Source organism: Daphnia magna, linkage group LG1 (genome assembly GCF_020631705.1).
Source record: "Daphnia magna isolate NIES linkage group LG1, ASM2063170v1.1, whole genome shotgun sequence".
Lineage (NCBI taxonomy): Eukaryota > Metazoa > Arthropoda > Branchiopoda > Diplostraca > Daphniidae > Daphnia > Daphnia magna.
Window position 1 is genome coordinate 495,595 of NC_059182.1, and position 20,563 is coordinate 516,157.

The window sequence follows — 20,563 nt, forward strand, 5'->3', positions numbered from 1 at the left end:
GGGCAGAGTCCTAGGTCTTTTAGATTGGTTAGTCAGAGTCATAGATTAGAATTAGATAGATTAAATTGTAATTGTAGCCTAATCTATTGTTCTGGCTTAGTTATTACGTAATTATGATATAATTTTGCGTATACTACAAAGCGAATTTTTTACCTAAATCAAACTGGCAACGCAGAATGTTTACATGTAGATTGCCAACCGCCCAAAAATATCCGGGAAACGGGGCGGTGGTCGTTTCACTTCATGTTTGTGCACGGCTAGCAAAACCAGGATATTACTCTTTCTTCGATACCAGATCTTCTTTCTCGTGTAAACGGTTCCACGTATCTGTATTCATCGGAATTCTACGGCAAGCTATCATTTAGTTGTATATTAAAATATGTTTAATTTATTTTTCCCAATTTATGTACAATTAATCAAATGTCAATTAGACTAATCAATGGTCTGCACGTATTGCAAAAGAAATAATACTATCCAATTTGTACCGTAGACTGGGGCTACTTTACACTGTTAAAAAGGGTTTTATTTTTCGAAGGGTTTTTAACCTTCGAAAATTTGTAGGAGGTTTCGAAAATTGAAAAACGTATAAAATACACTGCGAAGTTCGAACGAAATTCGAACGAAAAAAACTTTTTCGTTATTTGAATGTTTAAAACCTTCGATTTTCAAACTACTGTCTAATATCGACGGTATAACGGGATTTTAGCGTACCGAAATAGGAAAATCCCATACTTTTATTCGTTTTTACAATACTTAAACTAAAATGATTACACTTATCACATTGAACATACTTAAAAAAATAGTTAGGTTTTTAGATAAGTATTTTTCAAGAAATGAAGTTCTTAAAAAAATAAAGTGCATAAGTCAAGGTACTTTATTTTTATTTACATACTTATTTGTAAAACAAAAACTTTTCATTTAAGTATTTTATAGAAAAGCAAGGGCTTTCATACTTTTATTTCAATTTCCCGTCGCCTACGTTACCTCACACTCTCACATTTCTCAATTACCTCACTTTTTTGTGAAGAAACAATTTTTTTCAAGTCTTTATTCAAATCCCCAATCATTTATAGCAAAATAAATTATCGAATTTAAAAGTAAATAGCTTTGTGGTTAGAGCGGCTGACTAGCAAAGCCGATGTAAAGAGATATAGAGTACAAACCCCTACAAAGAATACTTTTTTTCGTATTTAAGTATAAGTACTCTACAACCGCTGTGCATTTTTCGAAGGTTAAATACTTCAAAAAATGAAAGTTTCGTTGGTTTAAATCGAAACTTGGAAACTAATTCAATTTTCGAAGTTTATTAGCCTTCGATCTGGGTTGTTGACGATTCGAAGGTTTTTTCGTTCGAAAAACGAATGGCTTTTTTAACAGTGTACACAAAAAATGCCAATTTTTCGCTGTTTTTTTACCATAACTCCCGTACTGGTCTAGTAAAACTAAAGCAGAAAAAAATGTGTGTATAGAAAAAGAGATGACGAATTCACGTGCATCTGTTCCATCTCGATATCTGTTGTAGGGGGGCTGATATAAACAGATGAAAATGGGTGTGTAAAGTTACCCAAACAGCAATGCATTCCTTATGGGAATTGAGAGTTACACTCACAATTTTTTAGGGTCACCGAAGGAAGTGGATAGTCGCTTCGGAGACCCTTTCGATGACCATCGCATGCTTCAAAGGCTTCGTAGCACCATGTTCGAGCTTCGAAGGGAGGCCCCCTAATTCGTAGATCCCCTATGCTTCGAAACGACAATCACATTTTGTAAGGTCACCGAAGGAAGTGGATAGTCGCTTCGGAGACCCTTTCGATGACCATCGCATGCGTCGAAGGCTTCGTAGCACCAAGTTCGAGCTTCGAAGGGAGGCCCCCTAATTCGTAGACCCCCTATGCTTCGAAACGAGCTATTACATTCAAAGTTCGTAGACGTATTCATCGTAGCGTCCATTTTATACCACAACAAGCTCCGAAGCTATGTAGCAATGTTATTGCGAAGCTACAAATTCGAAGCTATGCTATAAATAGTTTCATCTGGCAACCAATATGGCTAAAAGATAAAGAAATGTGGATTTTATTAGATTTCACCTCCTTTTATTCAAGTTTCATAACACAGCACCGTTGTCCATTAGATCTTCATTTGTGTGGTGTTTATGATTGGTGGTAGGAAGCGAATTGGAAGTGATGTTCGGATTTTCGGAAAAATTTCTAAGTCCCAACGCCTATCGTCTAATACCATATGATTGTGAAGACAAAATAATATGTCTAGATTAGTGCAGTGGATGAGTATCCGACTGCGACCCGGGAGTCCCGTGTTCAATACCAGTCCCATCCAAATCTTTTATTTCAATTCTCCTATCTTCGACAAATGCATCGAAGGGGTCAACGAATACTATCATCGAATGTTAGTTGATAGGTCTTCGAAGAAGGGGTCTTCCTGTTTCGAAGCAATACCCCTCCGAATTCGACGCACTCTTCATTTCGCATCGAGTTCGAAGCATCTTCGATGACCCTAAAAAAATGTGAGTGTAAAATCAAAGTTGTTCAATAAGTCGCTTATATGGGTGAGAATTTTCCAACGAATTTTTCACAATAGCTAGTAGCTACTTTTACACGCCAGCACTATTCCTCTAATGAAAAGAGATTCCGCGCAATACTGAGTTAATGCAATTCCAAAAAATTCAAAACATAAAAGTTTATGATTTTGACGAAAAAATAATGGGAACTCAGAAATGCCTTTATGGATTCCCGATCTTTTTTGTTTTTGTGTTACCAGTCATGTGACTAATGCATTGGTAAAAAAATGCCGGATAATTTATGTTACGACCTATACATAACATAAAGCATAATATGCTATAAGTTGCTAAATAACTATATAGTTTTGTTTCTATGGACAACTAAGATCAGTTGGGACCTCCTCTTCAACATTAACAGCCGTTATCCTCTTTGTGAAGTAGGGAGATGAGGGGTGGGGGGTTCGTAATTACAATACGAAGTGACATTTTTTTAAATTTTATTTTTCTCTTTAGTATCTACCAGTTTTGAAAAGATGGCAGATGCTGAACAACCGGAACCAGCGGAGGATTTTATCTTTAAGGGGAAAAGATTTGATTGCAAAAACAAGATTTTTGGTGAAGGTTTTTTCTTGTTTGACGGATATTGGAAGGAAAATGAAAATGCAGGCGCTGAAAAGGAAAGCGTGAAATCGAAAACTTCTAATCTAAAAAAACAAGTTGCGATAAGAAGAATTAAAAATGAAGACTGCCTTGATGGGTGGAAAGATGTGGCCGATAAGCTCGTCAAGGGCAACCTGAATCACAACAATATCCTACGAGTATTCTGTTATGAGGAGGACGTGGCCAAAGGATGGAGGTTTTAATTTTATTTTTTATTTATTTATATTCACATTAATGGCTAAGGAATGAGCAGTATAAAATAAAGGCATCTCATTTGTTATTTGTGGTCCAGGTATTTTGCTCTGGAACCGTACAGTGCCACTTTATACGAATATTGCAATGGCAAGTACAAGGGAGCCATGCCAAACGAATCGCAAGTTCTTTATCAAATTACCAACGGCGTCAGCTACCTGCATCTTAACGCAATTGTACATGGCGATTTAAATCCATTAAACGTCGTCATTGCTGCCCAGTCCCGTCCTGTGCGCATGAAAATTTCAGATTTTGGATTGAGCAAATTCAGTTATAGCAAACAGCTGTCTGAAATAGAAGACATTTCCTCTAAAGTGAAACTCTGCCTGAGAAAGTATTGGACACTGTCAGAGGAAACTGACTCCCTGGAAGGCATCAAAGATGCCACCGAAGATGTCATTGCAGCTGGATGCATTTTGTTTTATTATCTAAAGCGTGGCAAACACCTTTTTGGTAATGACTTTGAGTCAATCTTGATAAACATCAAGGAAAACAATCCAGTTAATTTACAAGAGGTCAGGGTAATTCAGGTAATTCAAATTTGGCGAAGCGTGGCAAATACTTTTTTGGTAATGACTTTGAGTCTATCTTGATAAACCTCATGGAAAAGAATACAGTTAATTTACCGGGTAAGTTTTTCACACATTCACCGCATTTACGTCTATATACTGTCTTTTTTTGTTAATTGAGGATTGGATGAAAATCACTTTGCGTACGAGCCCATCAAAAATATGATAAATCCCCCACGAAAAGGATTCAATTGGTTGCACATAGCCAATGAGGAATTTAATAAAGCCCTTTCACGCAAGTCAAGAATTTCCGTTTCGTGTATAGTCTAAGTAATCATTTTCTAAAATGTAATTAATTTTTGATAAAATTTGCAGTCCAAGTCAACACCAACAAACAACTTGGTAGAGGAACTTTTGGACTAGTGTTCGAGGGGAAATTTAACGGCGATTCCGTTGCAGTCAAACAAATGCCAACGACAACAACTCAAAAAGAATATATTCAAAGAGAAATGAATACACACATCGACTTGGATCACGTCAACGTAGTGAAACTTTTGGACGTCGCTGATTCGGCCGACAATAGATTCACGTAAAATGGAAATCTAATTTCATTTTCAAATTTATTTGAATTAAACAATTTGTTGAAACCTCTGGACAGGCATCTGGCTTTGGAATTGTGTGCCGGGACATTGATGGATTATTGCGAAAAGAAATACAGCGGACCGAAATTGCCGCCAGACGAATTGGTCCTTTATCAAATCGCCAATGGATTGCATTACATCCACTCGAGAAATTTAGTTCATCGCGATATTAAACCGGAAAACATCCTCATTTCAATGACGACGCCCGTTCAGATGAAAGTCTCTGATTTGTCGTTTGTTAAGAAAACACGGGACGATATTTTTTCGCAGAGTAAAATCAGAGGAACTCTTCCCTGGATGGCACCTGAGACACTTAAGGTTTTAATTGACACTGAAAACAAGTCTGCCGAGCTCCCAAATGGAACAATCAAAAGTGACACGTTTTCATCCGGATGTGTTTTTTTCTATTTCCTGACGCGTGGCACACATCCATTTGGGAAAAATCAAGTCTCTGCCCCTGCCAATATTTCGAAAAACAACCCGGAGGAACTCGTCAGCTACAAGCAAAGTAAGTCATTCCGATAGATATTTCTTTACGTCATTTAATTTAGCAAAGATTTCACTCTTTTTCTAAAATTCACTTAATTAAAATGTTTGAAAAAGATTTGGCAGCAGACGACGTAAACGGAGGAATCCTTGCTCAATTGATTGAGGATATGATTCAATTTGAAGAAAAAGAAAGAATCGGATTGCCTGAGGTCATCAAACAACTAGCCGCTGTATTGTACGGGATGGGTAAAAACTCAATCGCTTCCTTCAAAAATGAATTGATAATGGCGATTCTTTTATTTCTTTTTTTTAGACAAAAGCAAATGTCAATTGAGCCTCGTTGAAGCGTCGTTAGGTGGGGATTACATAATCAGTTCCCACCCCACTGAACTGATTCTTGCATGTGCCAATGAGGAAAAGTTAATATTTTACACTGCCGAAAATTTGGCTATTCCGTTTTCCAATTGGAGAAAGAAGAAAGAAGTCATATTTCAACATCTAAACTTTTGGAGTCTTAAATCGCTTGAGTGGAATGTAAGTCAATAATGGACTGATTTTTTATCCCTGATTTCGTACGGAAACATAGTCCCCTAACAACATCTGAATTTGATCTGGTTGTTACGGATAAATGTATAACGAAATCACGGACAGACAGAAATAATTTATCCGTACAACTAAGAGAAAATATAACGTGAAATCTTGAATTAGATTAACGGGACACAATTAGCTGCTGGATTCGAAGGCGGTACTGTCGTCGTATGGAGTTACCCAGAGTGCGAAATCCTCTTTAAAGAGAAACTTCCGAAAATTATCAATGAAATAAATTGGAATCCAACCAAGACCAACTTATTTGCTGCTTATGCGGTAAGTAACAATGTCAGTTTTGATTGGCCCATCAACAAACTTGGGTTCATCTTCATGTCAGTTATCTGTCCTTTACTTTATTTATTTATTTTTTGCGAAATACTTAAAATTTACTTGACGACGCCATTCAAAAATAGTTGAAGTTTATTGGATACTTTCATTAACATCGTCGCTATTCTGATTGCGTCAAAAAGAAACTGTTACAGTCAAAGCATTTAGATTTGATGTTTGAAATTAACGATTCATTCCTCAAATTCAAAATTGAATTCTCCATTTACATAAAGTGAACGTGCGGAGATGTCAGTTCAGCAAAGTCAAAACTGCGCCTTTTTATGCCCATTATTCGTCAATTTATTTTTACGTTTGGCCAATTTATTTTCTTTTTCTTCACCATTTTTCGTCCAGTTCTTGCCATCCTTAAATGAGCTAACCATCCAGGGCGATTGTCAAGTTTTCGTATGTGATTCATCCATTGGCGACGTGATCACCACAATTAAATGTGAATGCGTTTCGGCTGTGAAGTGGATCTCTGAAAATCGAATCGCCGTGGCATCTTCTTGGCCTGGAATGATCGAAATTTTTGAAATGGAGGAAAACAATTTGACAACAACTCGACCCGTGAAAGTATTCACACATGGAGAACATTGTGATAATCTGGAATGGAATGGAAGGACCCAATATTTGGCCAGTGGTGGGGATAACAAAATCCATGTAAATAATTTGTTTATTGACGTAATGGAATGAAATTGAGGAAATTGAATTTGGTTTTTCCTATTCGATTTGTCTTTTTTCTTCTTGGCAGATTTGGTCTATGGACCACGACAGGCCAATTTATAGCCTGGAGTGTCCTCTGGATGACGGCGGGAAAAAAATTGCTTGGCGCTTGTGCACAGGAAATGGGGAAGAAGAGGGCGGAATCGAAATGGCAAGGAAATCAGCCAAAAACTTCACTTTTGCTTGGTAAGTCATTTAAAACTTAAATTCAAGTTCTACCAAATTGTTTGTTTGACCGAAGGCCTTTTTAAAGTGCGCGTCTATTCTTTTCAACGCGAATCACCCGATGAATCGTTGCGACTGAATTAAAAACTATTAGCCACGGGGGCGGGGATTCGAACATTTTTTTTTCTGAAATTAGTAAATTCAACTTGAAGTTTAACGAACGCAGTGTCATTCGATAGCGGATGCCAAGCGAATGGCATACAGGAAAATAAACGAAAGGAAAAAGTTAAAAAATGAATTGCCTAATCCAATGCGTTTCCCTGTTAGTCCTGTAAAGGAACCTGACAGACTTTCCAGCTGGTCTACCATCTGCCAAATTTAAATATCAATAAAGAAAAGTAAGCAGCTCAAGGAGGTTAAATGTCCGCAATTAAAAAGGAGTCCATACGAGGGGATAGGCATTTTTTAATGAAAAAAAACCAAAAAAAAACAAAAAAAAACCAAAAAAAACGCTTTGTGAATTGGTGTAAAATCCATGTCCGATGTTTTTGTTTTCAGTTCCGATATCCTCTGATGGGTTTCTTTATGTCATTTAGTGTTCGAATGCATAACGTTTCTATTTGGAATCCTCTGGAAAAAAAACAACAGCCGCGATGTCTTTCCGAAGACATGACATGTCTTCGGACAGACATGTCTTTCCAGAGACATCTCATAAAAACGGTCGCCTTTTCATCGGACGGTCGATTTCTTGCAGCCGGGGGCAATAAGAATTTAATGATTTGGTCAACGGAGGTGAGAAAAAACTATTAAGAAAATCATTGTTTAAGCCATGATTTAACACAATCAAACAATGCTACGCGCTTAAAGTTAAAAAATTCTTTTAACTTAAAACAAAATTTTATTTTCTCTTCCACTTTATCCTTTTCAGGACTGGGTACAAATATACAAAGTCATCACGGATATGAAATATGGCCCAATGAATATATCATTTTTCACCACAAAATCTACAAACCTTCACGAGAATAAACTTATAGTCAATTATGAGTATGAGGTAAGTAATATCTGCTTCTATCCACGGATTTCAAATAATTCAACCTGACGATTATTTTACTATTTGACCATGTCACACAATTTATGCTCGTGCGAACCATTTTCTTTCAATGTAGACCAACGGCTTATTTGAATTCGCGTTCGAAGAAAGTTAAATTTATGATTCGGCCATTGAAATATCAACAAAAACCGATGACGAGGACGACGATGAAGACGTGGACGCCGATAGCGAAGACGTTAGTCCTCCAAAACGCCTAAAGGGGTCTTCCTCAAAATAGAAACTAATGAAAAACAGGATGTCCTGCAAAAGACAACCATTTAATATTTTCGAAATAAATATGCTTCAATGATATTTTTATCCAAATGTACTGGGGCCCTTCAAACTACGTGTTTGATTTTTGCATTCTGATTGTTTTCACTGCATCGTGCGTCTAGATTTGATTTGATTTTCATTTAGAGGTGAAAAAATCTCACCGATTGCAAGAGAAGGAAAATTTCACAAGCATTGCGATTGGTGGAAAACTGCGTGTTCCATCTCCATCAGTAAATTTAAGTTGTTTTTTGTTTCGCATTGTCTACGACCTACGAGATGCTTTTTCATTTGCCTTTTTCAGCTTCTTCTTGTTTGTCTACCCTACAAGATTCCTGTTTAGTTAAGGACGTGACCATCGTTTTATGGTGAACAAGTGCCGTTCTTACGCCTACCTGCTACCGTCGTAACTAAAATTTCATAATTGTAATGGCTTTTTTCTTCCTTTTTCCATAATTTTTAAAAATTCGGATAACGTTGCAACTGTCAAAGCAAAACGTAGCATTCTAGATATTATGTCACATTGAAATTATTTAATAACGTAAAAAAAGGAAAAAAAACCTTGTCGAATCAGGAAACCCTGTCAATTTGTTCCATAAAAAACAATTTTCTCTCACCAAGGGCAAAAGCAGACAGACTGAAAAAATAATTTTTCAATTCTTTATGAATAAACTGTCACACAGCCATTAGTATTTTCTGGAATGTAAATCAGAATAATTGCCATTTTACCATAAATCTGGATTGTCTTTAGTCGGGACGTGCCGGCGGAACTGGGCCTGGATGTTTTGTGGTAGGGAACTCATTTCTGAGTTTGTTATTACATTTTCATGCGTCGTTCTTCCTCCTTCTCAGCCAATTCCGGCGTCTTCAGTTGACGTCGCTCCTTCTGCTAGACGACGCTTCTTTCGCTCTCGATCTTCTCGTTCCCTGGAATTTAAAATGTTTCGCTTTAGGACAACTCTTTTTAAAAACAGAAGATTTCTCTTACTGTCGCAAGGATTTCTCTTACTTAAGCAAGTCAAGGAAGAAAAATGTCCGGAATTGGAAAGGAGTTTGTGCGAGTATGTTGTCTGTTGTTTGCTGTTTGTTCCAGTATTATCTGACGGTTTCTCGTATCTAGTGCATCGAAATCCAGTTGCGTTTTTACTTGGAATTGTCTGGAAAGCGAACAAAAGCCGCAACGTCTTTCAAAGACATAGAAACGCTCGCCTTTACCTCTAACGGTTCCCTGTCATTAAGGATTAATTAAGTACAGCGTAGAAAACTCGACTATCCGTTTAGCAATTGGAGAACGGAAGTCAAATATCTACCTGAAAACCACGAAGTGCCATCATTGCTGTGGGTCATGATTCAAATGATTTTCTCACTTTTAAGCCGTGATTTCGTGCGCGAAAATATAACCGTTTTTGTCAGTGCGGCAAAATTATTGCATAAGATATCCATTCTTTTTTCAGGTATGAAATTTAGACGTCTTCCATGTTGGACGGGGGAAACGAAAAGCGTTAACTAATCAAAATCTCTGAATAAAAAGACGAAAGAGGCCACGTCTGACAATCTCCTATACATTAAATGGGTAATGGCGCAAATGATACAGATGACAGGGGGCAGTCATAATAGAATGAAAGAGGGGCGCAGCTAAAGAATAATGTGAGAAAAAGGGGGACATGGAATTGATTTTCTTTTTTGGGTTAATTTGGTTTCATACTGGGATTTCATACTGGGATTTCATACTGACCACAAGGAAAACGTCACAAACAAAACGAAACTAAAAAAATTCTGTTTTTTAAACTCTAAATAACTGAAATGAAATAATATTGATTTTTAGTTGAAATGAGATTTCTAAAATATAAGGGATCGCTCGAGAGTTAGACACACATATTCAGAAATCTGATGGAAAAATGCATAGTCGGGCAACAAAAGAAATGGGAGTCAAAGAGAGACAACGGCGACTAGAACTTGTGTGAATTATCTTGTTATACTTGAGTTTCTGCTGCACGGAATCAAAACTTGGAGGAGGGCGGATAATATGGCAGAGCTTTCTGAAAACTTTGGGCTCGAATAAATAATAAAATAAACAATTAAAGGACGGGAAAATGGCAGGGTTAACAATTATTTGTATATAAAATTAACTAACAGACCTATCCCGACTCGCGAGAGTATTTAAATTCTTCCTTGGCAAAATGTTACGAATGTCTTTTTTCTTTTTTCTTTTTTTAAGATTTAAGATTTAGATTTAGGGAATGCCTAATGAATCAAAGAGATTAAGAAAGAGAGAGAGAGGGAGAAAGAGAGAAGTCGAGGAGGTCAGACGACCCAAGAAACGGGAACCCATTGGGCTTGGGTGTCCAGTTTACGAGCGACGACGAGCAACTGCTCAAAGGCCGTCGACAGGTCGCCATTGACGATAACGTCGTCAAAGAGGTGGCCGTAATGAAGTTCGATCCGCTGGCCGCTGCGGATCATTTCGGCGAGTTCGTCGTCGGTGAAACCACGTGAAGAATTCTCATCGAACGTCGACCGAGCGTAAGCAGCTGAACGTGTTTCACGCAAAACGTTAAATCCCGGCGGTTTGATGTAGACAACGTGCGGCTTGAATTCGCCAGTCCTCAATGTTTTCAATGCCTGCATCATCAAAAGAGAATTAGAAGAGCATCATCATTAGGAAACGAAATGACTCGCCTGATGATGCGGATTCAGGATGCAAGTGTAACCGAGTTCGATAATTTCCTTGATACTTCGATTGGCCGTCCCGTACAAGTTCCCCTTGTATTCACCGAATTCTACAAAAAGGCCATCGTCGATATCGCGTTCCATCTGCTGTCGATCGAGGAAATGATAGTCGACTCCGTCCGCTTCGCCCGGTTTCGGCAATCGTGAAGTATCTTCGAAATGGACAAACATTTTTGAATTGTTCGTTTTGAATAGTTTCGCACGTGGAATTACATGGGATGGTGGTTCTAAACTTGTCGGGGTCAAGTGCGATGAGACGCCGTTTTAGCTCGTTGCGTCCAACACCCGGCGGGCCGATGAGGACAATCGGCCGAGGAACAGCTGGGTAGGGCATCAGACGGGCCACTTCTTCGTAAGTGACAATTTCTTGCCGATCGAAATCTTCATTCTCTGCCAGAGCGTACATGACTTTTTGAGTGGGGCTGCTCTTTTCGCTTTTGAAAGAGCCAATTGAACGTGCTGGACTGCAACCTATTTCTTTTTGTTTCATTCAACAGGGGGAGCAAACAGCCAGCAGTAACCGAAAAACACACAAAGAAAACGAATCAGCAGCCGAGAAAAACAAAAAAATATTCAAGCAAACAGAAAACTATAATCCCTAGTTAAACAAGGAATGTATCGATCTCGATCCAAACATCAAAGGGTATTGATTTCTATTGGAGCAGAAAGAGGGAGGCCGATCCAAGAGGCAACATCAATAAAACTGTTATGATGGCAAACATAAAAGAGGTCGCTGGGATTCAATACGACACCAAAAGCGTTCCTCCACACGGGGATTCTTTAGAGTTTTTTAATTGATAATAAAAATCATAGACAATTACAAATTCATAGGCAGAACGAATATGAAAACTGGCGGACGGCCATAATCACTAAATGTACATGCAATTGGTATTTTTCGGAGAATTTGTAAATGGCTACAAAGAGAGCGAAAATAAATTTACAAAAAAAAAAGCCAGACTCACCTTGTTGATCGCTGTTATTGTTAGCCGAGTGAGCCCTCTCATAAGCGATGCGCTTCTCCTGCAGCATGCGGCTAGGAATTAATCCAGCGCGCATCTGTTTATCGCCTTCATGCCTCGCTTGCCACCTATTAAAACATGAAATTGTGGCCCATTTAATGGACAGCTAAATGAGTTGACTGTTGGTTGTTTTACCAGTAAGGATCGTCCTGACTAACGATATGAATAATGTCTCCTCTTCGAAAATCGAGCCCGGCTTCCTTACACGGCTTCAGGAGAAACAAATGATTAGAACCACGAGCGTATTGAAAGGACATTTTATAATTGATTATTATTCGCTTACAATGTATCGATCAAGGGCAGCCGTGAAATCAAAAAGTGCTCGAACTCTGACGCGGTTCTCCCTAGATGGCCTTTGGCTTTCACTCGGGATCAATTTGAATGTGATGGTTCCTTCGGCGTTTTGCTGCCAACAAGAATCAAAAGTTGCGTTGAAACGACGAGCCAAATCGCACGAAACCGGAAAGATCGATAACTTACGAGAATCTCGAGAACATCGTTGGGCGTTTTGCCCAATACATCGATACCATTGACCTCAACAACTTCGTCCCCTGGATGGATTAATCCCGACCGATCCGCTGCACCGCCATGCATCACGCGGGCGATGACAATTTTTCCCGTTCGCTCGTCCGTCTTGATCGTCGCTCCCTATCGTGCAAATTACAAATCGATTAGAATTTTTGAACGCTGATTTTCATTCACGATAGGGCGACGCATTGCAGCATTCAAAACTTATGCACACACAAATACGGAAAACTCACCACAATGGGCTCAGCCGTCTGAGCCTTTTCCAGAGGCAATAAGAAAGAAAGTTACATAATGTCAATGAGATAAGCTAATGAAGAAGAAAATATTTTCAATGGTTTCTTTACCAATGGCTCATTGCTTTTGACAAGTTGAACAATCTTGATGGTTTCTTCATCCTCATCAACAGTGTTAAATGGAGGTTCAGGTAATTTGGGTACATAATCTTTCTGAGATATGGTGTCATGGACCAATAGCAGACTCTGAAATAACATGAATACAATCAATATAAGGAAAATTGGTTGTTTGAGTTGCCAATCTATACTTGAAAAGCTGGGCGCTGCAGCAACAAAATAAGTTCCCTGGAGTCCCTGCTTCCACTCCGTTGCACAAAGCTCTGAAGAGTTTCAATCACTTCACAGGAGATGTGGAATACATTTGAGACTATAGGAACAATCATCTCAGGCTCATATTCCAGGGTGCCATTGGTATCTGAGGCAGAGTGGGGCTTCCCCACTATGGCACTAATTTTCTTGTGCACCCGAAGCAAGTTGGTCATGCCTTTAGAAGTGAGAACCTGGTTGAGGAAGTTTATTTCTTGTAGATCATCGCCACTTCTAGTCTGATGTAGCGTAGCTAGCAGTCTGGACAAATCTACAAGCAAATGAGGTTAATTATGTGCACGGCCTCACAAGCAGGTATACTCACTAATGATGAAATGAATCACTGAAATCTAAAAGCGATTGCATAACAGGTCACGCAGATGTCGTTAGTCTACTGACATTGTGTCCAAATTTATCCATCGACATACGTAACAACGCCGGCCTTACTGTAACAAATTCTATACCTCGTTTGTTTTCCAAACGTTGTGATGTCAGACATGTAAATTGAATTCATTTTCATTTGTTTTATAAAGGCTTTAATGAAAGCTGCTTTGCAAGGCCGAGTTCGATGCACTCGGCTGCTTCTATTGGCCGGAGCTTCGCCCGTCCTGAGAGATTTCGGCCGGGGATTATGTTCGGTGGAAGGGGCCCGTCTGACGGGCCGTACTAAATGCGCTGAAATTATCTACAAGTACATGGACAAGATGCAATTGAATCCCGGACTGGGATTGAAAACGTTTCATCATGGTGGAGTTGTAGCCTCTTCTGAGCCAAGCCTCCAGCAATTCTCTAAACGCTCATCGCTCGTCCTCCTCCCATCGGGCAAAACCAAAAACTCTTGGGTAATTCGTTTCAATTGAAAAGAGAATTTGCATTTGATTTTCAAACGAATGCACTTTCCACAGGTTAAAAATACGCTGAAAAAAGCCATTCGAATTGTAAGCGGTGGAGGATCGGATCAAAATGGAAACAGTTAAGGATCGACGTTTAGCATTGCGTCTCAATTGACGGGCAGTGGAATCATGGGCGCCAGTGTTTTATTGCCAGGCGATCCGTCTCGAAGATCTTCCATGCCCGTCTTGCCTACAAATAACTCGGGCGGAGCTGCTGGTTTTGTTGCCGAACTGTTTGATCGACATCGTTCACAAGGTCGTTCGCAATCGCATCATCCGCCGACCTCTTTCAACGTGCCCAGGATTCAAGTCTCTTACTGGAACAATACGGTAGGAGGCAACATCCCTCCACCACCGTCCAGCACACCGAAAATTATACCGGGCGAAATGAGACCGCAAACGAGTAGCCGCAACCGGCAACGTTCAAAGAGTTCAACTCGATCCTGAAATGTTTATATTGGGAAGGTAAATCTTGAAAATTGAAAAACAGATGATTGTGAGTTAAATGTGTTGAAAATATGTAATGTGATGGATGTCCATAAACCAAAACAAAACGACAAAGAACTATGGATGTGACAAATTAACATGGTTTAGGAGGTACCTACAAGGATTTATTGAGAAAAATTCATGTGATTAAGCACCGGTAAAATAAGCTTTTGTATGATACGAACTCTCTGTGTGTTTCCAAGTAAATTTTCACTTTTATTTATTCATTTTCTCTGTTTGTTGGCATCGTTAACTGTTGAATTGTTGGCTGCGTCGTTAATCGAATCTCTACAACAGGATAAGTAAATGGAGTAGGTTACAATACTAATATACACGTTGTTTATTGTGCAGGGGAAAATTCACTCAAATAATTCTCTATGCAAAAGTGAGGGGGAACAGCGAAAAACACCGTCATCCAGACATTATGGCGGATTTCGACATTGCCAGACTTCAAGAATTCTGCTGTGGTCGCATGGTGTAAAAGGGAGGTGTACCAACTCTTCAGTTAAGAAGGGTATCTCTTGTGAAGCCTCTTTGTGGTACCAGTAGGCATTGCTAGGTTCTCAATAGTAAACGCCATCTCTTGAGCTTGTGAGCAAATGTTACCTTCGGATCAGTCGTCAACGGTTTTCCATTAGTCGTACTGAAAGTTTGAACACATTAATGGCGTCGTTTGGTTGACGCCTTGATAGCGTCTTTCCAAAAATGGTGAATAAATTGTGCTTCGTCGATGGTTGTCAAACTCGAAGTGATAACATGGATATGCACGATATGCACTAGAAATCATTTTCTCCATCACAAAATTGCTCAGGTTGTAAATGTGCTTAAAGTATACTTAAGCAAATGGAGACTAACACTTTCCTTTTTATGTTTCTCAGTTTGCCGGGCACACTGTCTACCACATGTTCTATCAGAGAGTATTTGAGCATCAAAGGTTGCTTGGTTTGAAATTGGTTCCCAAGTTAAAACTTGCTCACATTTGGCCATCAACCTGGCAGAGAATGACGGTAAGCTTGGCCACACAGCTGTACTCCAAACATATGGCCATGGCTTTAAAATTTTTAAGAGAAGACAAAAAAACAGCGCATTTATTCAATGGTACCTTATTAAATCTTCCAGATTTCTAAATCTAACTCATTATTTTATTAGGATCGGAAGCTACAGAAAAGCTTACAAAGCTTATTAATGACACATTTGACATTATGAATGGACGACACAAGGGTGAGTCAATTAATGGGAACAACTGGAATAATTTAGTCGAAATGGAGGGAAAGGTAACAAAGGGGAAAAAATCTGTACTCGAAGACATGCTAAAAATAATAGAGTTAACTGAGGAGTGCCATCGCAATCCTGGAAAACGTCCAATAATGGCCGCATTTGCGTCAGATACGACTCTAGATGGCTGGCGCTTGTCTATCCGTAGCACCATTGACTTGACAGAAGAGTTATTGAATCCAAAAAACCCTTTAGAGAAATACGATTTCTTACTGACAGCAAAATGGAACCAAGACGCCTTAGAGGTATATATTTGTAAAAAAAAAATGCAAATAATCGTTTAATGAACTATCCTTTTTTGCCTATAGATGACTTTTGGGCGCATACGTTCAGTCGATACACATCCAACGGCTACAAGTTTTCTACATATTATCAGGATGATGTCATTGTACACACCCGCGAAGATACTATTGCGGAACGCAAATGTAGAAAATGATGACCATTTTAGGGTGCTCGTCGATTTTAAGGAGTGTCTCATTAAAAAATTCCGCGACAATGCTAAGGCTGCTGCTGATTTAAGGGTAGCAATGAAAGATGATTTAATGGAAGAGCTGGGAAAGCGTTACGTGAACGAGTTGCCCTTGTCCAAAGAAGATAGAATCGGTAACTTTCTCATATACGATGTAGCAGGTTACATGGTGAAAACGAGAGAAAACCTTTTCGAGTGTGAGGCATGCAGACAGACCGTAATTACCAAAGAAGCAGATCTACCAAGTGATTTTGACGCAGATGCATACACGAGAGCTCGAACCAAAGGTGGACTGGTGTTTGTCACCCTGTCAATGTACCAAACTTTGTGCGCAATTGAAAAAGTTGTCTCAAACCACTTTAAGTCACTTAATCATATTTATATCACTGATACATTCCAAGAGTGTATAGCAAAAGTTAAATTAACCAATGTACTGCCCCTTTTTTGTGATACTCATCGCCATTGTAATATGGGAACTTTAATAATGGAGTATGTAAAAGTGAGATATTATTTTGAATCTAAACGTTTGAAAGATGTTTTATTGTCCAAAGAACAAACAACAGTCCAGGCGAGTTTCAAACTGGCCAAAAATGCCCATACAAGAAATTTAATACAAAGTAATACTTAAACTATCTTTTAATTTCTTTTTAAATATAGAGTGTGATCATACAGTACTTTAAATATTTTTTTTTCCAAACAAGAAAGATAATAACATTAATTTTGAAATGCCATCTTATTGCCATGGGCCGTAGGCCCGTAGCGAATGCCGATAGGGATGGATCCACTGTTTTGGACTTAGAATATTTTTCAAGTGGGTTTTTCATTTAGTTCAAGATCGGCCACCAGGCGTCTCTGACGATTGATAACCTTGTACCACGAAGAGGCTTCAGCTGAGATACCCTTCTTAACTGAAGAGTTGGTACACCTCCCTTTTACACCATGGTGGTCGTGGTCTACTCCGCAGCACCGTCGCACCGGTCGCACCGTAAAAGAGGTTTACTTAGTGCTCGGCCCCGGTGCCCGGTGCAAATATGGGTTTACTGGCCAGCTAACAACGGAACGTGCTGGAACGGTGACACAGAAAATGTATAATTTTTCACTTTTTTTCCAGCATCATGCCAACACTTTTCGTTATTAAGCTCATCAAGGTCAACCCATATTTGCACCGGGGCAGAGTCCTAGGTCTTTTAGATTGCTTAGTCAGAGTCATAGATTAGAATTAGATAGATTATATTGTAATTGTAGCCTAATCTATTACTCTGGCTTAGTTATTACGTAATTATGATATGAATTTGCGTATACTACAAAGCGAATTTTTTACCTAAATCAAACTGGCAACGCAGAATGTTTACATGTGTATTTCGTGCGAAATAGATTGCCAACCAACCGCCCAAAAATATCCGGGAAACGGGGCGGTGGTCGTTTCACTTCATGTTTGTGCACGGCAAGCAAAACCAGGATATTACCCTTTCTTCAATACCAGATCTTCTTTCTCGTGTAAACGGTTCCACTCTCCCGTGTAATTGCGTAGGATAGTAGTAGTTTGGAGTTTGGACGTATTGGAAGACTAATTGTGTCTTGGTCAGATCAAATCAAATCTCAACGAAGTTGAAAAGACGGAAGTAATTGAAGTTCCAAATACGCCAGAGGCATTGGCTGCATGCTTGCAAGGTAAGGTTCTTCGTTGACTTGCTCCTGCTTTGCCATTTGGCATTGATAAGGGCAGATCGATCGATTCTTAAATTGGGGATGGACGATACGGCTGTTGCCTATCTCGAAATAGCAAAGATACTTTTAGAGGAAGTTCCATTAACTAAGGCCATTGGATTCCCTGACGTGTGGCGTTAGGCGTTACGTAAGTAAAAACCATGTACGTACTTAGCCAGCAGTTGCGAGGAGAGCAGCAATGGATGAAGAGTAGGGCCATGAAGGAGTAAAGGAGGAGGCGTTGCTCACATCAAGCCCTGTCGTAAATTGTGTGCCCATACTGGCTGCTGCACGAGGAAGAATCGGCACAAAATTTTCCCTGAGCAGCTCCTCCTTCATTCCTCCTTCATGACATAAGGGTTCGTAATTACAATACAAGTGACATTTATCAACTTTTTTGTTTTTCTTTGTAGTATCTACAAGTTGTTAGAAGATGGCAGAGGCTGAACAGCTGAAATCAGAACAGGATTTGTTATTTAATGGGAAGAAATTGGTTTGCAACAATCAGCGTTTAAATCCATACGTTGACGGGATGTATGGCGGATATTGGAAGCGCATGGAATATCCTAGTAAACCCCGTGACCGAAGGGAAAAATGGGAAATGATCGAAGTGGAACAAAAAGAAGCCCCAATAAGAAGAACAATGAAGACTGCCTTGATGGGTGGAAAGACGTGGCTGACATGCTCATTATCTTCAATCACAACAATATCCTACGAGTTTACAGTTATGAGGAGGACGTGGCCAATGGATGGAGGTTTTTATTTTATTTATTTATTTATATTCACATTAATGGCTAAGGAATGAGCAGTATAAAATAAAGACAATCTCATTTTTTATTTGTGGTCCAGGTATTTTGCTCTGGAACCGTACAGTGCCACGTTATACGATTATTGCAATAGCAAGTACAAGGGAGCCATGCCAAATGAATCGCAAGTTCTTTATCAAATTACCAACGGCGTCAGCTATCTGCATGGCAAAAGAATCGTACATGGCGATTTAAATCCGTTAAACGTCGTCATTGCTGCCCAGTCCCGTCCTGTGCGCATGAAAATTTCAGATTTTGGATTGAGCAAATTCAGTTATAGCAAACGGCTGTTGGAAAAAGGAGAAAACATTTCCTCTGAAGTGAAACTCTGCCTGAGAAAGTATTGGACACTGTCAGAGGAAACTGACTCCCTGGAAGGCATCAAAGACGCCACCGAAGATGTCGTTGCAGCTGGATGCATTTTGTTTTATTATCTTACCCGTGGCGGACACCTTTTTGGTTGTGATTCTAAGTCAATCTTGATAAACCTCAAGAAAAACAATCCAGTCAATTTAGAAAGTAAATTTGCATACATTCACCGCATTTACGACTCTAAATTGTCTTTTTTTGTTCATTGAGATTTGGGTAAAAATCATTTTGCGTACGAGCCCATCAAAAATATGATAAATCCCCCAGGAAAAGGATTCAATTGGTTACAAGTAGCAAATGAGGAATTTAAAGAAGCACTTTCACGCAAGTCAAGAATTTCCGTTTCGTGTATAGTCTAAGTAATCATTTTCTAAAATGTAATTAATTTTTTGATTAAATTTGCAGTCCAAGTCAACACCAGCAAACGACTTGGTAGTGGAACTTTTGGACAAGTGTTCGAGGGGACATTTAACGGCGATCCCGTTGCAGTCAAACAAATGTCGACGACAACAGCTGAAAGAGAAATTATTCAAAGAGAAATGAGTACACACATAGAATTGAGTCACGTCAATGTGGTGAAACTCTGGCACGTCGCTGATTCTGCCGACAATAAATTCACGTAAAATGGCCATCTAATTTCATTCCCAAATTTATTTGAATTAAACAATTTGTTGAAACCTCTGGACAGGCATCTGGCTTTGGAATTGTGTGCCGGGACATTGATGGATTATTGCCAAAATAAATACAGCGGACCGAAATTGCCACCAGACGAATTGGTCCTTTATCAAATCGCCAATGGATTGCATTACATCCACTCGAGAAATTTGGTGCATCGCGATATTAAACCGGAAAACATCCTCATTTCAATGACGGCGCCCGTTCAGATGAAAGTCTCTGATTTGTCGTTTGTTAAGAAAACTCGGGAAGATTTTTCGGAGACTTTTTCGCAGAGCGAAATTAGAGGAGCTTTTCAGTGGCTAGCACCTGAGAGACTTGTGGTTTTAATGGACACTGAAAACAAGTCTACCGATCTGCCACATGGAACAATCAAAAGTGACACGTTTTCATCCGGATGTGTATTTTTCTATTTCCTGACGCGTGGCACACATCCATTTGGGAAAAATCAAGTCTCTGTCCCTACTAATATTGTTCAAAACAAACCGGAGGAACTCGACAACTACAAGCAAAGTAAGTCATTCCACTAGTTATTTCTTTACTTCATTTAATGCAGCAAAGAATTTCACTCTTTATCTAAAATTTACTTAATTAAAATGTTTGAAAAAGATTTGGCGGCAGACGACGTAAACGGAAGAATCCCTGCTGGTTTGATTAAGTTGATTGAGGATATGATTCAATTTAAAGAAGAAGAAAGAATCGGATTGCCTGAGGTCATAAAACAACTAGCCGCTGTATTGTACGGGATGGGTAAAAACTCAATCGTTTCATTTGAAAA

At 39.2% G+C, this 20,563-nt stretch overlaps 4 protein-coding genes and 2 long non-coding RNA genes across 11 annotated transcripts in view; 4 read left to right on the top strand and 2 right to left on the bottom strand.

The window, feature by feature from the left end:
• Window positions 1–20,563, top strand: part of LOC116936145 — a 38,197-nt gene that overhangs the window by 12,809 nt on the left and 4,825 nt on the right. Inside the window, exons 1-7 of one of the 2 annotated variants that reach the window (XM_045175001.1) lie at window positions 17,335–17,899; window positions 18,349–18,690; window positions 18,785–19,260; window positions 19,321–19,434; window positions 19,516–19,729; window positions 19,799–20,298; window positions 20,395–20,535. In XM_045175001.1, the coding sequence (XP_045030936.1) occupies window positions 18,530–18,690; window positions 18,785–19,260; window positions 19,321–19,434; window positions 19,516–19,729; window positions 19,799–20,298; window positions 20,395–20,535 (1,606 nt within the window). In that variant the 5' untranslated portion in view covers window positions 17,335–17,899; window positions 18,349–18,529. Of the gene's footprint in view, window positions 1–17,334; window positions 17,900–18,348; window positions 18,691–18,784; window positions 19,261–19,320; window positions 19,435–19,515; window positions 19,730–19,798; window positions 20,299–20,394; window positions 20,536–20,563 lie in introns of those variants that run through there. The other variant, XM_045174997.1, reaches the window with a different exon arrangement.
• Window positions 1–20,563, top strand: part of LOC116920420 — a 92,477-nt gene that overhangs the window by 12,487 nt on the left and 59,427 nt on the right. The window lies entirely within an intron of this gene.
• Window positions 173–8,915, top strand: LOC116918682. The gene is made up of 15 exons (XM_045175014.1): window positions 173–349; window positions 3,029–3,371; window positions 3,468–3,957; window positions 4,038–4,056; window positions 4,118–4,231; window positions 4,312–4,525; window positions 4,595–5,085; window positions 5,181–5,312; window positions 5,380–5,600; window positions 5,775–5,930; window positions 6,336–6,641; window positions 6,733–6,890; window positions 7,466–7,661; window positions 7,798–7,920; window positions 8,036–8,915. Exons 2-15 carry the CDS (start codon window positions 3,049–3,051, stop codon window positions 8,072–8,074), a joined length of 2,982 nt encoding a protein of 993 aa, XP_045030949.1. The 5' UTR covers window positions 173–349; window positions 3,029–3,048; the 3' UTR covers window positions 8,075–8,915.
• On the bottom strand, window positions 9,776–13,370 carry LOC116934990 (MAGUK p55 subfamily member 7). Of its 5 annotated transcripts, none has more exons than XM_045175094.1 (10): window positions 13,048–13,370; window positions 12,851–12,985; window positions 12,740–12,763; window positions 12,459–12,626; window positions 12,262–12,384; window positions 12,114–12,187; window positions 11,922–12,046; window positions 11,173–11,349; window positions 10,909–11,111; window positions 9,776–10,851 (listed from the first exon to the last, which is right to left on the bottom strand). In XM_045175094.1, exons 1-10 carry the CDS (start codon window positions 13,279–13,281, stop codon window positions 10,534–10,536), a joined length of 1,581 nt encoding a protein of 526 aa, XP_045031029.1. In that variant the 5' UTR covers window positions 13,282–13,370; the 3' UTR covers window positions 9,776–10,533. The 5 variants fall into 5 exon arrangements, with proteins under 5 accessions (XP_045031029.1, XP_045031024.1, XP_045031022.1 ...); XM_045175089.1 differs by having other exon boundaries at window positions 11,173–11,430; XM_045175087.1 differs by having other exon boundaries at window positions 11,173–11,436; window positions 13,048–13,369.
• LOC123473901 lies at window positions 13,407–13,749 on the top strand. The gene is made up of 3 exons (XR_006648349.1): window positions 13,407–13,420; window positions 13,477–13,553; window positions 13,639–13,749. It is a non-coding gene; the product is annotated as an uncharacterized LOC123473901 (long non-coding RNA).
• On the bottom strand, window positions 17,571–18,195 carry LOC123473914. Its single transcript, XR_006648372.1, has 2 exons — window positions 18,107–18,195; window positions 17,571–17,997 (listed from the first exon to the last, which is right to left on the bottom strand). It is a non-coding gene; the product is annotated as an uncharacterized LOC123473914 (long non-coding RNA).